Source organism: Lampris incognitus, chromosome 21, assembly GCF_029633865.1.
Source record: "Lampris incognitus isolate fLamInc1 chromosome 21, fLamInc1.hap2, whole genome shotgun sequence".
Taxonomy (NCBI): Eukaryota; Metazoa; Chordata; class Actinopteri; order Lampriformes; family Lampridae; genus Lampris; species Lampris incognitus.
The window spans coordinates 7,268,358-7,284,484 of record NC_079231.1 but is presented as its reverse complement, the minus strand read 5'-3'; the positions used below and the strand labels follow the sequence as shown (position 1 = coordinate 7,284,484).

General features: G+C 43.2%; 1 protein-coding gene across 2 annotated transcripts in view; it reads left to right on the top strand.

Moving 5' to 3' along the window:
- The window catches only part of LOC130131352 (glutaminase kidney isoform, mitochondrial-like), a 36,014-nt gene extending 22,550 nt beyond the window's left edge, over positions 1-13,464 (top strand). For both annotated transcript variants that reach the window (XM_056301016.1, XM_056301015.1), the window contains exons 8-18: positions 2,114-2,146; positions 2,290-2,348; positions 3,063-3,129; positions 3,310-3,360; positions 3,969-4,145; positions 5,329-5,460; positions 6,110-6,202; positions 6,991-7,052; positions 9,115-9,191; positions 9,715-9,778; positions 10,034-13,464. In XM_056301016.1, coding sequence (XP_056156991.1) covers positions 2,114-2,146; positions 2,290-2,348; positions 3,063-3,129; positions 3,310-3,360; positions 3,969-4,145; positions 5,329-5,460; positions 6,110-6,202; positions 6,991-7,052; positions 9,115-9,191; positions 9,715-9,778; positions 10,034-10,181 — 963 coding nt within the window. In that variant the 3' untranslated portion in view covers positions 10,182-13,464. The remainder of the gene's footprint in view (positions 1-2,113; positions 2,147-2,289; positions 2,349-3,062; positions 3,130-3,309; positions 3,361-3,968; positions 4,146-5,328; positions 5,461-6,109; positions 6,203-6,990; positions 7,053-9,114; positions 9,192-9,714; positions 9,779-10,033) is intronic.
- Positions 13,465-16,127: the final 2,663 nt, after the last annotated feature.

Below are 16,127 nucleotides of genomic sequence, written 5' to 3'. Positions count from 1 at the left end.
TCTGTGTATCCAGCCCAGGCTTGGTTACCTTTACTTGTAGTTCCCCAATCTCAGCCAATCCTGTCTGTTGGTCCACATTTAGTTTGACTTGAAGGGATAGATTCTGGATGAGTATAACTAGAAAGATGTTATATTTAGTACTTATAACAAGAAAACAGCCCATTTTATGTATAATTATACTAATAAACATATAGGCACATATAGGTATAGGCACGGTGGTGCAGTGGTTTGCGCGGTCACCTTACAGCAGGAAGGTCCTGGGTTTGAGCCCTGGGGTTGTCCAACCTTGGGGGTCATCCCAGGTTGTCCTCTGTGTGGAGTTTGCATGTTCTCCCCGTGTCTGCGTGGGTTTCCTCCCACAGTCCAAAGACATGTAGGTCAGGTGAGTTGGTCGTACTAAATTGTCCCTAGGTGTGAGTGTGTCCGTGTGTGTGTGTGGGGGGGGCCCTGTGATGGACTGGCGGCCTGTCCAGTGATTGCTGACATAGGCTCCAGCATCCCCGCGACCCTGAGAGCAGGATAAGCGGTTCGGATAATGGATGAATGGATGAAATCCTTTTCCATGACTCCATTGATGAGGCTATGAAAGACCAGGGTTATCATCCAGCGTCTTTCTGTCAGTCACTCTTGTGCTCAACTTCCTTTCTAACCGAACCAATCACTCATCAAATTGGTCCAAATAAATGTGGGCTTTGCCCTGCTGCCCTTTGCAGTTGTGGCTTTACTGCCCTTTGATTGGTTGCTGTCATATTGTATCTTATCCAGTGATATTAAAGATGAAACCAGGGGGCAGGGAAAGGGCAGGGTATTTAATGCATGCTGTGTCTTTCCACCCCTCCTCTCCCTCCCTATATCTAGACATAGACTACAGTTCACACATATGCAATGTTAATTTTCAAGGCTCCTTGTGTGGTTTTATATGTTGTTGCATATTTTCCAGCATTAGGATCTATGGGAAATTATGACCACTGCAACAGGTCAATGACGTTGGTAATTCTCTCCTTTTAATTATTATTTTCCCCCATTTGGCCTGGTTTTGTGACCAGCTGTAGCCCTCACATGGCCGTCTACAACTGTCTTCATGTGGTTGCTGCTACTTTTTACATACATTCTCCAAGCTGTTTATATGTCTGGATATAAACAGCGACTGGCTCAAACCCAGGTGCCGGTTTTAATACACATCCCATCCGTTCCTTAATAAAAAGCTCCTTGTGTTTTTTTTGTTTTAGTTTTGTCATTAAATTCCTATTTAGATTTCCGGAGTTAAGACTGATCTCAGTGCAGACACCTTCAGCTTTACTCTCATCAGTTCAGGGCATAAGACTCACTTTTGGCTACCATAGTGGCTAGTAAACCCTCACACTGACTTGCCTCTTGCTATTTTACCACCCGACTAGATGTTCAGAGCAGAGTAAGAACCTCTGAACGATGGCCTGCTGGTATCGTACACTACCTGACCGGCAGCTGCGGAAAATATGAAACACTTACCATTTGGCTGGTGGTAGTTTTTCAGGCTACCGTAGTGCAATTTCATATTATGTCTCTGTAATCCCTATACAGATAAACTTTTCTACAGCTGACATGCCTAGGACATGTAGTCCGGCCGTCAACTTTTAGGACAGTAGTTCTATCTGTACCTCATTTTAACTTTGATTGTAGTAGTGATGGCTAATAGACTTGATCCCAATTGAAATATCAGTAATCAATGCTTTTTCTTTACCATTTCCATGGTAGAGTTAATTTGGTTTTCTTTCCTTTGCAAAGAGAAACCCTGAGTGGATTAACAGTTTTCATTCACCTCCTTCATCTTCAACTAGACTTCACCTCTAATTCCAATTAATATGATGTCATGAGCTGAACGTCCTTCTGACTGGTCATGTCACCTACGAGCAGTGATAGCCACTCATGTCACCTGGAGAAGCATTAGGTCACTACTGTAAATGCCTTGCACTGTTTGACTAGCCTAGTGGAATTATGGGATGTAACTGTAGTGCAACGCAGGTGGTTTTTAATGCTAGTGGTAGTGTAAATGTGTAGTTAGTTTGATTTGGTGTTATTTATTGCTCTGGGGGATTTGTGTGTCATGACTTAGATTTTACTGTTTGTCTTACAGCAAGGGGCAAGCAATGCTGAGAAATTTGACTACGTGAGTATCGCTGCAAGGTTTTGTGTTATTAAGATCTAGAGGATCTAGTCTGTACGTGCAATTTCTGCCTCCACCATTTTGGAAGTTCATCCGTCACCTGTGTGGAGAGTCACTGCATTTTTGCACTCTGTCGCCCCCTGCAGGTCATGAATTTTATGAACAAACTAGCCGGAAACGAGTATGTGGGCTTCAGCAATGCCACGTAAGTACAAATGTACTGTGTGCGCGCGCGTATCAGTGTCATTTCTACGTCAAAGTAAGACGAGACTAAATGAAAGCTAAATCTACTTTGTCAAAGCAGTGAGCAGAAATGGAAACAAACAAAACTATACGTATGACGTTTAACAGAAAACACCTGTTTATTTGACATTTCATGATTATTTTTTCCTCACTAGAGAGAAAGCAGGAGGAATATGACTTGTGTTGTAAAACCGTATGGTCTCAGAAGGCGAATCAGTTCATCTGGACACATTTATTAAGAGAAATGCTTCATCACCCATCATCTTCAGTCTCAACTGACTGACGGTTTCATATGCAAATTGCCGTGACCATTAACGAGAGGTAGACTATGACATGGTCCCCCATCGTGTCGGGATGGATACCTGCAGTCAGGTGAGACTGAAGAGGTAGGTCACTTAGATGAGTGATGAGATGTTTCTCTTGATAAACGTCCAGGTGAGCTGATTCAACTTCCTGTGACTTCCTGACCTGGATTACTGAGCATGCATCAAGACCAAAACCTTGTTGTGTTGCAACAGCTACCGAGCATCTCCTCTTAACACTCAGGTAGTTTGTAGTTACTGGGTTGCTGTCTTTATTAGGCTGCTGACAGACAGACAGGTGACTCTGTCTCACTCTCTCCGTCTGTCTGTCTGTCTGTCTGTCTGTCTGTCTGTCTGTCTGTCTCTCTCCACAGCTTCCAGTCGGAGCGCGAGTCTGGAGATAGAAACTTCGCCATCGGTTACTACCTGAAGGAGAAGAAGGTAAGGACAGCCAACGGAGGAGACTGAGGGCGTGTACATGTATGAAAGTGGACAGTAAAGACACATGTGTTGTTTCTGTGAAGATAGCTGTGTGTTTTAGGCCTCTTGTAGAGAATGTGTTTGTAGTGTTTGACGTGTTGAGGTGATTACTGAGAGTGTTGTGTGTCGTTGCCCTTGCAGTGCTTCCCTGAGGGAACGGACATGACCTCCATCCTGGACTTTTACTTCCAGGTAAAACAGGAAGAGGAACTGGCAGGCTACATTGGATAACAATGTGGGAATTGTGTTTATTTGAACTAACAGAGTTATTTTAAAATCATAATGAGAGGATGTAATGATAAAAAAACACATGGAAGATGTGTTCTGACCATCTTTGCACGTGATATTGAGCATTGTGTCAAAGTGGACTCGGTCGATGCAAATACTTAGTAGATGTTTGGTTTTGGTCCAGCAACACAGAGAATAGATAACAGCAGCAGAAACAAGTGCCGTTTCTTATATCTCTTCTGAAACATGTTGTTAGACTTAAGTGATGTCATTTGTCTCACTGTTGTCAACTGTTGCTTTTACCTTGTGTTCCCCTGCTGTTCTGTGGTGGCTTTTAGTTGTACTTGTTTTACTTTTGTTTGTGACTAGGTTCTTAAAGTAATTTTGTCAAGTTTGTTTGAAAAATTCTCTACAAAAAAGGATAATGATTAGCCTTTCATTCATCGTGACTTGCTAGCCAGCATGTTTTCTCTGGTCCTGTCCCCTTTCTGTCACCTGTCCATGTTTATCTGATTTAAGACTGAATGATTTGAGTGGACTGAGGTCTGACGTGTTTTCCTCTGTCCCATCAGCTTTGTTCCATCGAGGTGACCTGTGAGAGCGCCAGCGTCATGGCAGCGACTCTGGCCAACGGAGGATTCTGTCCAATCACAGGGGAGCGTGTGCTGAGCCCCGAGGCTGTACGCAACACGCTCAGTCTCATGCACTCCTGCGGCATGTATGACTTCTCCGGCCAGTTTGCCTTCCACGTCAGTATCTCATTCAGGACCACTGCTCTCGTCCTTTCACCTTGTATTAGTTTCTGTATTCAGCATCTGTATGTCTTATGTTGGTGGGTTTCATGGTGACTCATGTGAAGGGCTCCCTGCTCTGTTGGCTGAGAGAATGTTCATGCCTTAACGTATTAATGACAATAGAAATAACTAGAAAGCTAATTTCCTAGAGAAAATGAGTGTTCTACCATCACCCATGAACACTGAACTCATGAACTTGAGCGCTGAGCCGGAAGGCAGAGCTCTCAATTTACCAGTCAATCTTCATTCCAACCCTCACTATGGTTTTGAGCTTTGGGTAGTGACCGACAGGGCGAGATCATGGATACAGGAGGCTGAAATGAGTTTCCTCCGTAGGGTGTCTGGGCTCAGCAATAGAGATAGGGTGATGAGCTCGGACATCCGGAGGGAGCTCGGGGTAGAGCCATTGCTCCTTCGCATCGAAAGGAGCCAGTTGAGGTGATTCAGCCATCTGATTAGGATGCCTCCTGGGCGCCTTCCTTTGGAGGTTTTCCGGGCACATGCAACTGGGAGGAGACCCGGGGTAGACCTAGAACTCGCTGGAGGGACTACATGTCCAATCTGGCCTGGGAACACCTCGGGATCCCCCGGGAGGAGGTGGAGGGTGTTGCTGGGGAGAGGGACGTCTGGAGTGCCCTACTTAGCTTGTTGCCACCGTGACCCGACCCCAGAGAGTCGGCTGATGATAAGACGAGATGAATGAGTGTTCTAGTTGAAGCTGACAGAATTTCAAAAACTTGAGTTCATTCACGCATCCCTTAAACTGGCCAAACATTTTAAAGTGTGTACTGAGTTGAAGAAGTACGGGTATGTAGAACTAATCATAGTGACACTAGTGTGTTGGCTTCCAGCTTGCACAATAATAAACTTTTTACAGCATTTTTCATGCACACTGTAACCTTTAGTGCTTCACATATTAAATAACTTAAAACATTTTCAAAGCCATGCATCCTTTAAAAGTTATTGGTGGCGAGTCTCAAGAGAGACTATAGAAAGTGGTCGTTTTGAAGCAACAGTATCTTATTGATATTCCTGCTTGGTTGCCATCTGATGGGGAGACTGCACATTAATGAAGCCATTGTTTTGCATTTCTCAGCAGTGTTTTGAATAACCCACTCATTCTTATCGGTGTTTCCAGGTGGGCCTGCCGGCTAAATCTGGTGTCGCCGGAGGGATTCTGCTCGTCGTCCCCAACGTCATGGGCATCATGTGCTGGTCTCCTCCACTAGATAAACTGGGGAACAGCGTTCGGGGGATCCAGTTCTGCACGGTACCAGCACCACAACCTCGGCTTACACTTTCATCATCTATAAACACTTCCATGCCAAACCTCCTTCAGTTACTACTGAAGGCTTCACAGCTGTTCAGAACTTTCTGTGTTGATGTTGAGGCTTAGTCCTGATGTTTAATGGTAAATTCGTTGTTAAGAGTTCATTGTCCGGATGGTGATTGCGGACTGTGTACACCAGGTCTCACTTTCATTTCTGTTGAATTTGCAGAAATGATATAAAATAGTTCATTTTCAATGCTTAATCAATATATAAAGCCCTCCACCTGTGATTCCCACCAAAAAATACAAGAATATGTCCTCCTGTCTTACCCTGTTGACCTCTTAAAATAGTAAGGCTTGGTTACAGTTTAGATATGTCAAACGATGGAGATGAATGGCCAGTTTTAAACAAAACATTTAAAGTTCCTGCAGATGTCATTGCTGTTTAACTTGTTGACACCTATGTTGATACTGGTGACAGCAGCGCTCGTCGTTTGACCTAAATCCCAAAGAAAAATTTAAAATGAACCAGAGTCAACAGTATTGTTGTGTCAACACCTTCCCCACTGCTAAACAAAGAAATACATGGTTGAATTTGAGTGTCAGATATTAATGTTGTTTGCTGGTTTTATGTCCTCTCCCACTGCAGGACCTGGTGTCTCTGTGTAACTTTCACAATTACGACAACCTGAGACACTTTGCAAAGAAACTGGATCCTCGAAGGGAGGGTGGAGATCAGAGGGTGGGACACCCCTTCACACACACACACCCTCCTCTTCCTCCTCCAACTCCTAAATCATCTGTCGCCCTCGCTACCTTTCCTCCATCACCTTCCATCCAGCTTCCCTCTTAGACTACATGTCTATATGAAGGAGAAATGATTGAATTTTAATTTTGTTGGGGTTCTTTGCCTTGCCATCAAAAACTAAATATTTCTGTTTTATCCTGAAAATTTTAGAAGTGTCCTTTTAAATATCGGACCACTTCAATTTGATTTGATTCTACTTTTGGTTTAATTCTATATTCTGAAATTTTTATATCTATATTTTATATTTATATATTTTTTAATATTTTATATATTTATGTTTTTGTTTTGTATTTTATTTATCATTCTCATTTTTTATTATTTTATTTCTATTTATTATATATTTATATATTTTACATATTATAATATTTATATATTTTGAATTGAAGTTTTATGCCCCAATATTGTTTTTTACACAATTAGCTTCTTTGTTTTGTTCATTTTCTAATAGAAAACGTATTGAACGGCTGCACTGGCAGTACATCTGCTGATTTAGTAAATGTCAATCGTAAACATTATCAAGCAGGTTTGGCTATTCATTAGTCATAATATTAATTTAGGGGTCTATGGTCAGGTATTTTGGCATGCATAGTCTAAAACATCTGAACTACCATTAATTAAAAGTCTTTCCAGGTCTAACAGTTAAGGTCAGTTGGCTTTCTGATCCATGTTATTTGTTGTTAGCTAAACTCGTAAGTCGTTGCCTGCCTGTTGTTGTGTTGCAGGTGAAGTCTGTGATCAATCTGCTGTTTGCTGCCTACACCGGAGACGTCTCGGCCTTGAGGAGGTAGCCTCTCCATTCACACATGGAAAACAAACTACTTTACACACATTTACAAACACAAGCAGACACAATGCATGCTAGGGAATTATGCGTGAGGGACATTTGTTCTAAGTATGTATGCATGGGTGTGACCTTTTGACCTATTAGGCTTACAGTTTACTGATTCTAGATTCAATAATTTATTGCCATATCAACCTACAGTTGATTTGGAATTGGTTTCGGTTTGCTCAAAGATAATAACAGTAAACATATAACCATACAATACGTACAAGGAGTGTCCACAAAAACATACTGTCACAGTTATAAATCAGTTAATGTAGCCATATATCCCACGCCTTTAAAGGGGAGTCCTATAAAATTTTAAAACCTTTCTGCTGAATGCGGGTATGATATAATTCAGAAATGGTAGGGAGTTCGCAGCCAATTGTTTTTGAATCTGTGCGCACAACTCTATACAGCACTTTTTTCTTGTGGGCTGTAGAATTACCATACCATACAGTTATTGCAGAAGTGAGCACACTTTCTATTATAGTTCTGTAGAACTGTAACATTAACCCTTGACACTCCATATTTACTAAGCTGCCTTCGAAAGAGTAGTCTTTGGTGAGCTTTCTTCTGGATGGTAAAGTTGTCTTCCCATCTCAGGGAGGAGGAGATTGTAGTCCCAAGGAATTTGAAATAATCCACTCTCTGTACCACCTGGTTGTTAATGGCTAGTGATAGTAGATCTCCCTGATATTTATGGAAGTCAACCACAAGTCTGTAGTCTTGCTGATGTTCACTTCCAGATTTTTATTGCTACACCAGTCGACAAGAGAGACCTCCTTTCTACAAGCTGTCTCATCATTACAGGAAATCAGTCCCACTAGTGTTGCGTCATCAGCAAACTAAGTCATTTTTTCAGTGTCAAAGTGTGACATACAGTCATCGGTGTATAATGAGTAGAGCAGAGGTGAGAGGACACACCCCTGAGGGGCACCTGTGCTAATGGTCAATGAGTTTGAAAATCTCTTGTTGAATTTGACAACCTGTGTTCTGCCCAGTAAGACGTCCAAGACCCAGATCCATAGAGACCGATGGAAACCTAGCTATATAAGGTTGTTATTTAGCCTTGTGGGTATTATTGTATTAAAAGCTGAGCTATAGTCAATGAACAGTACCCGAGTATAGGTGGCAGGTGCCTCTAGATGCTGCAAGATAGAGTGGAGACAGAGATACAGCATTATCCATTAACCTATCAGCCCTGTATACAAACTGATTGGGATCTAGCACAGCACTGGACAGTGGTTTACATATATGTTAAGGCAATGGGCCTGTAGTCATTTAAACAGCTAACAATGGGCTTCTTAGACACAGGAATTATTACTGCAGATTTAAAGCATGCTGGTACTTTACACTTGGTGATAGACCAGAAATACAAGTCAGAACAGAAGCAAGTTCAGCAGCACACCATTTTAAAGTGGCTGAGGACACAAGATCAGGGCCTGCAGCTTCCCTGCTGTTCTGCTTGCACAGCAGACACCTGACCTCATGCTCCCCAATCACAAAAAGTGGACTCAGGGGGACTTTCAATGGAGGCAGACTATTGGTGGGTTGAAGTTTTATCAAAACGACAGTAGAATTCATTAAGTTCATCAGGGAGCTTGGCGTCATCGTTACAGGCTGAGTGTTTGGTAATTTGCCCCAGTCCCTGCCACACACACCTCTGCTGTCCTTCTCTTGGAGTTTGTTCTACAGCTTGTGTTTGTAATTGGCCTTAGCCTTCCTCACTGCCCGCTCAAATCATGTTTTGTAGCTTTGTAGAGTTCTCTATAGCCCCTCTTGAATGCATTGTTGTTCTTCCTACATCACATTTTCATCTCTGCTGAACAATGGCTCGTTGTTGCTAAACAGTCATTGTCTAGGATGGAACGCACAGTTTCTGAGAAATGGATGTAAGACGTGACTCCTTAAAGACAGACCAGTCTGTAATGTCTAAACAGTCACAGTTCTGAGTGCTCCAGTAAGTGTGAGTCCTGTATGATGATAAAGTGTTACTGGTCTGTGTGTGTGTTGCTGTATTCAGGTTTGCGCTGTCGTCCATGGATATGGAGCAGAGGGACTATGACTCCAGGACCGCTCTGCATGTGGCTGCTGCTGAAGGTGAGATAAGATAAACTGTGATGAAGCGCTGTAAGAAAATTAAACTGTGCAGCAGTAAGCAGAGGACAAACAGACAAGAAACTACACACCTATACACTGTAATACAATGTGAGCAGAGATACCCTTACAAAACAATTTCCTCTTTCTGCCAAGTAATGCCTGTTGAGTGTTGTTGGCTGGTCAGTATTATTAGACACGACATAATTTTGATAATTACAGGCAGTTTATTTTTTATTCTAATTCATCATGTAACTGAGCTACTTCGTATTAGACAACATGAATTTGAATAATCTTCAAGTCAGCAGCAGAGGACAAGATATGGAGATGTAAAAGACAAAGCAGTGAAGAGAGGAGGCAAAACAAAGTTCTTGTTCTCTGTATGTTGACCATTGTTTGCTGTTTGCAGTCAGACCTCAAGTCAGCTGCAAAGAACATTGGTGCACGTAGTTTCCAGTTGAAATCTGATTTGTGTTGAAGTGAAACTTTGAGGTGACGGAGAGGAAACGGTCTGCCTGTGTTTCAGGGCATGCCGAGGTGGTGCGCTTCCTGCTGGAGGCTTGTAAAGTCAACCCAGTTCCCAGAGATAGGTACGTCTTACTCCATTCACAGTCATATCCTTCAACAATCTCCTGAAAACCATCTAACAGCTGTTTTCATCCAGATGCTGAGATTTTGAACAAAGTGTTGAAAAGTGAAATGAATTAACCTTCCTGTACCAAAAACTACATAATTAAACCACAAGTGAATTTAGAGAAGGAAACCTATTTATATGCAACATTCATGAGCTTCTCCCCTCAACATTCTCCAACAACTACATCCTGGTTGTGTTCGGCTCTCTGCAGGTGGGGAAACACGCCGATGGATGAGGCAATCCACTTTGGCCACCATGACGTGGTGACCATCCTCCGCGACTACCACAACCAGTACAGCCCCCAGGATACCAGCTCGGACAAGGAGACCGCAGAGAAGAACCTGGATGGTATGCTGTAAACCGAATCTTCAAACACCTCCCCTCAACAAAACCAGGGTGGTATGCTCCGAACCGAATCTTCAAACACCTCCCCTCAACAAAGCCAGGGTGGTATGCTCCGAACCGAATCTTCAAACTTCTCCCCTCAACAAAGCCAGGATGGTATATTCTGAGAGGAATCCATCAACAAAATCCTCCACCCTTCTTCCAAACTATCTGTAAGACATTGTGTTTTCGTCATCCAGTCATTAAGGGCGTTGTTGGTTTTTGTATTATCTTATGTGTTCTGAATGGGAAAAGTTCTTTTTTTATGTTTGCTGACCCTGTCATGTTTGTTGTTACTGGCTTCATGTCTTTTGGCTTTTTTGTTGTTGCTTTTTTTACATTCTACCTAGGGAGGGAAACACAAGCAGGGATATGTTAATGACTCTAGCAGCTGTGGTGGAGAGAATATAATGAGATGAAGCTAGTAACAAGGTGAGACGGCAGCTGCTGGTACGCGAGTCCACTGCTGCAGTCCTCAGCTGGGGCCCTCAGGGGCCACAGTACTGCTGGTTTGCTGTTCTGCCAGGTAGTTCATGCATTACATTCACCTATTACGCCAGATTTAAGAAAAAAAAATTAACCTTGTTCAGTGTTTGGTGAGCCCTGGTGATGGTCGGCGGAGGTTAGTTTCCTCTCCCGGTGACTCTTCATCACGTAGTGCAGCTGTCGTCCTCATCATCAGAACCATGTGATGGAATGTAGCCTCCTTCAGCTGTTGTGTTGTATGTAAACCTTGCTCTTTATTTATCTATTTAAGGTGAACTGTATATTCATGTAGTGTGTGTAAATTCCCACAAGGGATTTGGTCAGGACCCAGTGTAAATAAGTACTGTTGTATAACTGTAGTGCTATTGTAGGTGACTTTTTCTTCCTGACACAAATGGTGTCAAGTTCTCTGAGAGGTCGGTCGTCTAAAACTTCGGAGATGAAGATTTCTGCCATCTAGCAAACCAGAAGCTTCAAACAGTAAGATTTTAACACAGTACTGAAGATGGCTATATGTATATTTTAAACATGGGATTTCATTAATATATTTTTGTCTTTCCCCTTGTCTCAACGTTGAGCTTTAGATATAAAATCTTCAGGACTTATTTTCTGCCCAAAATGATTCTGCTGTTGAACTTGATATTTCTTTGAGAAGGGCAGGATGAATGTGTTGGTCAAAGCTCACATATCAAAAATGACACTGCCAACACTGACGGCCGTAGCTTAACTGCTCAGGAGGGATTGGTACTGAATTGTTCTGCAACTCAGCAAATGTCTCTAGTTTAGATTTTTTTAAAATCATGAATAACATGATACTATTACAATCTATCAGTGGTTTCCAAGCTGTCTCGGGACCCTCAAGAGCCCATTTAACTGTTTAGACCACATCCACATAAAGAGTAGAGTGGGGTAATTGGCCGGATACAATTTGGGAGACAACGGGGGGATCCCCCCCCCCAAAAACAATCTGCATTTACTGTTAGAGAGTCAGACCTGATCAGATCAGTCTTCTAGAAGATTCTCTTACAGGCGTAACTTAAAAGTGAATGAAGTCCCATTGAGACTGAACTCTTCATCACTGGGGACCCCTGAAACCTTCTCGAGGCCACCCAGCCGTCCTTGAACCCCAGCTTGAAAACCACTGTACCGCTTGTCTTTGTTCTGTCAAGTTTTGAGATCCTCGTTTCTTCTCAGGGCCCATGGAGTCGAAATAGTAGTGATATTTTTTTAAAACACAACCAACCCGAGTTCGTTTTACTGTAGTCTGGCATGTTCCGCTCGGAGGCAGAGTACGTTATCATGACTTACTGAAAATCCAGAAGACAATTTTAAGAAATGCAGCAGCACTTCCTTTTCAAAACGAGTGGTCCTTAAATCAATAATTCAGTATTGTCAGTGACTCCACACCCACCCACCCCCCCCCCGCTAGACCCCCTCATCCGAGCTCTGCCGTCTTCACATATAACGTGGATAAATACATAATGCATGGCAGTTTGTCTGAAAAGGCCTATTTGCGTACAAAATCAACTTAAAGAAGGTCCAAGCTTTTCATGGAGCCTCTTTAAAGGTGGATTTTTGTTCAGTGAACGATGAACTGTTTTTTTTTTTTTTTTTTTTGAGGTTTCTGTTCGTTTAACTTACGGACCTCTGGGTGCAGCGAACCCTGTTGTCCCGCTTCCATCAAGAAGAAACGATATTCACAAAGACTGATAACCAAAACAACGCAGCTCTTTTTACTGCCCAGAAGGAAAAGATGCACAAGCGGGGTGTTTCTGAACTGTTTCGTGTACAAGAACCTTAGAAACTTGGCAGGTGGGGTTGTTCAAACGTTTTGTCCAAAGGTAGATTGTATGTGTGTGTGTGTGTGTGTGTGTATGAGGTTGGTGATATTCTAGTGATCGGGTGAATTTTGTACCTCGAGTGGAAGACAACTGAAACAGGACCTGATATAATCCAGGACCTGATACAATCCAGGACCTGATATAATCCAGGACTTGAAATAATCCAGGACCAGATATATTCCAGGACCTGATATAATGCACTGAACCAGAAAAAAAATGCAATATTGAGGTCAATGATTAAAAGCTATTTAATAGAGGACATTACACTCAAAGGTCATTTGACTTGACTGAACGACCCCGACTCTTAACTTGAGTCACCCGACTCTTGTGAAGCGAGGTCGTCCATTACTGTCAACCTGGGACTCGAGTACTCTGAATGTACCGTGTTGGTGTTGTTTTGGTTCTTCTCGATGTGTTGAAGCCGCTTCAGGTCTCGTGTCTGTCGGTCCACTGGGTTTCGCAGGCGGTGGAAATATTTATTCACAGATATTATGTTCAATAAAAACGCATAAATATCCAGACGTGGTCACAGCTGGAATTATTTCCCCCTTCCTCTGAAGGGTACATTTACACACAAATCTTTTGTAGAGGTAAAAAAAAAACCCACCGACAGGAAGTGAGAAGACATAGTGGCTCAGTGGTCAGATATATTGACAACGTTATGGGTTCTAGCTCCTGCTGTTATGCACAAGTTTAAAGCCAACATCTCAAGGAAATACTGACTAACTCATTGGTGTGAGATGGAGGCCGAGCTCTGGTGGCTGCCTGGTTCAAGCACCGTCAAGCTGTCAACAAGGTTGAGGGTTTGAGGTTAAGTTCTGCTTGTGAAAGCCAATAAACCGAAGGAAACTTGGCCTAACTGAATGGTGTGGTGACCCTAACATGGCCCAGTAGTTAACCACCTCATGATATATTTACAAAGTTGTGGGTTCAAGACCACCACCTGCAGTTATTTGACATTTTGAAAGCCAACAGCCAAAGAAAAGACTAAAACACCTTGATGGTGGCGTGAGGCTTGGTGGTGCTGCGGTTAGTGCTCCGCTTCAGTGATGACAAGGTTATGAGTTCTAGACCCGCTTCAACTGTTCTTTAATACACCTTGAAAAAAGCCATTGAAAATCTCAATAGTTGTACTGGTCCAAACAAAACATGGTGGTCCAGAGATTAATGTTCTGTTAAGAGGCTGACATGGTTGTGAGTTGAAGGCTGGCATCTGTCATAATGCACGAGTTTTGAAAGCCTACATCCAAATCGGAAACTCCAAACCGCCGGAGAATATCCTTAAGTGTGGCAAGGTCCTGGTGGTGCATGTTCTGATAAGATGCTGATAAGGTTTTGAATTTAAGGCTGGCATCTGTCATTATACATATTTTGAAAGCCTACATCCAAAGCGGAAACTCAAAACCGCCCGGAGAACATGTTTAAGTGTGGCAAGGTCCTGGTGGTGCAGTGAGTAGAGCGTTGGACATGGACCTTGATGGGGCTGCAAAGAGATGGTTCAAATCCCAGTGGGTGAAACAAGTGGTGGCTGGGTGGAATTCCTAGTGCGTGACCTGGGACAGCACACCCAACCGAACTTTTTCATGATTCGCCCGCTGCCCCACCTGCTCTCCTCATCCCCGCCTCCTCTCTTGCCCCTCCCTCTCCTGCTGCCCCGCCCCCCTGCTCTCATGCCGCCCCGCCCCCCTGCTCTCACGCCGCCTCTCCTCTTGCCCCTCACGCTGCGCTGTCCCTGCTCCTCCAGCCCCCTTCCCCGTTAAGGGCATGTTAGAATTATGAAAATTGTATGCTGCAGTTTCAGCCTTCATCTGTTCATTATTCAAAAGTGGCTCTTTAACTACGCAATTGCCTCTTGCTTTGAAGGTTAAAGTAGTGGTGCAATGTTTGGTGGGAGAGGAGGCTGGGGCAACTGAAGTGATGTTGCTTTAAATTGCACTTTTGGGTCCCTTCGGTGCTCCAGCACAAACTCCACAAGTTTCTCAGTGAAGTGAGTTGTGTGAGGCCGGAACACCTTCAAAATCCACCGTTTCGATTTTTTGCAGTAGCGCTGCTTGAACTGTGGCTCACCTGAAATGGGAAATGAAATGTTTAGATGCAGGCATAGACAATTTCCCAAAGTTGGTCGTAAAGTAAATCTGAGAAATGAGGTACTTTAACCGTGAGGCCACAATAACTACACTGGATATGTAATTGCAAGGCTGTTCACGCATGTAATACAAAAACACACCTGCACGGGTAGTGGCTTGTTCCCTCTTCACTATGTTCTCGCTGTGCTCAAGGATGGCAATACGAGCTCGCTCCTTCATTCCCACATAAGCTGTAGCTGCCGCCGTGACTGTGTGTGGAGCCTAGAAGGAAATTACGCCAATTGTCAGTGCTACATTAGTTGAGCCTAATTTGGCTATAGAGGTAACTTGTGATTATAAGGTTGTGATATCTTTTTTCTAAAGGAAATAATAGACAGTGCAGAACAGCAAGACATCACAAGCCTCTAACTTGAATGTTACCTCTTTGTGAGGTCTTTTTGTTGGTGGTGGTCGGGCAGAAGAGGGCAACGGTTCTTCGTCGTCCTTTGACCCCACTGTGACAGCAGAGACGCCGGTAGTGAGGGCTGCTGTAGCAATAGACACTGCCGTGATTACATGTGGAACCTAACATTAAGAGGAGCAACCAGTGAGCAATTCCCTTTTCAAGGTCAAGGTAATCTTTATTATCCCTGAGGGGCAATTTGTTGCACAGCCAGCAGTAAATATCAACATCAACACGCAATCCACTCAAAGAAACATACAATTACATATTCAAAAAGCCAACAACAGCAGGGGAAACAAAAAATCTTAAATTTATTGGTCCATCTTGCAGATTATATCAATGACCAGATGGAAGCAACCTGAACTCATTGAACAAGGGGTGGCTCGAGTCAGCAGGAAGTGATGGAGCCTTCTTTGTGGCTCTGACTCTGTACACATGGGAGAGGTCATTTACATTTGTGCCTGCAATTTTCCTGCACATCTTAATTCCTTCTAACCTGTTCCTGTTTTTCAAGGTAAGTGACCCAAACCAGCAAATAAAAGGTTAGAACAGACTCAACAAAAATGTCTCATAAACGTGGTGTCAACATGAAAGCTTTTGAGCTTCCGCTAAAAATACATGCACGGATGGGCCTTTGCACAAACATCAGTGTTTGGTTCAAATGTTAATCCCGTGACCTCAACTGGGATAAGCGGCTTGGATAATGGATGGATGGATGGATGTCCCCAGATAATTATACAACTTCAACAGCCTGGCCATGAATAACAGCAGGAAGAAAAGGGAAAACTTCCTAAAGTCAATTATCATTTCCTTTGGACACGTTTAGTATGTCCAAGAAGGAGCGTTTACACCAGTCACTAGTCATCCACCACTGGACCGTGAGCAGTTTCATCATTACTGAGCAGGGACACTGACGGAATTCTGCACAAACTTGATGCGTCTGCCCTCATAATGACAGCTTGTGTCTAGTTGGCTAGCTTGTGGCTGTAATTTTAGCCAATTGCCCGAGTCAGTACAGAACAGCAAAACGACAAAAGTCCTGCAACTTATTTCTTACCGTTTCCC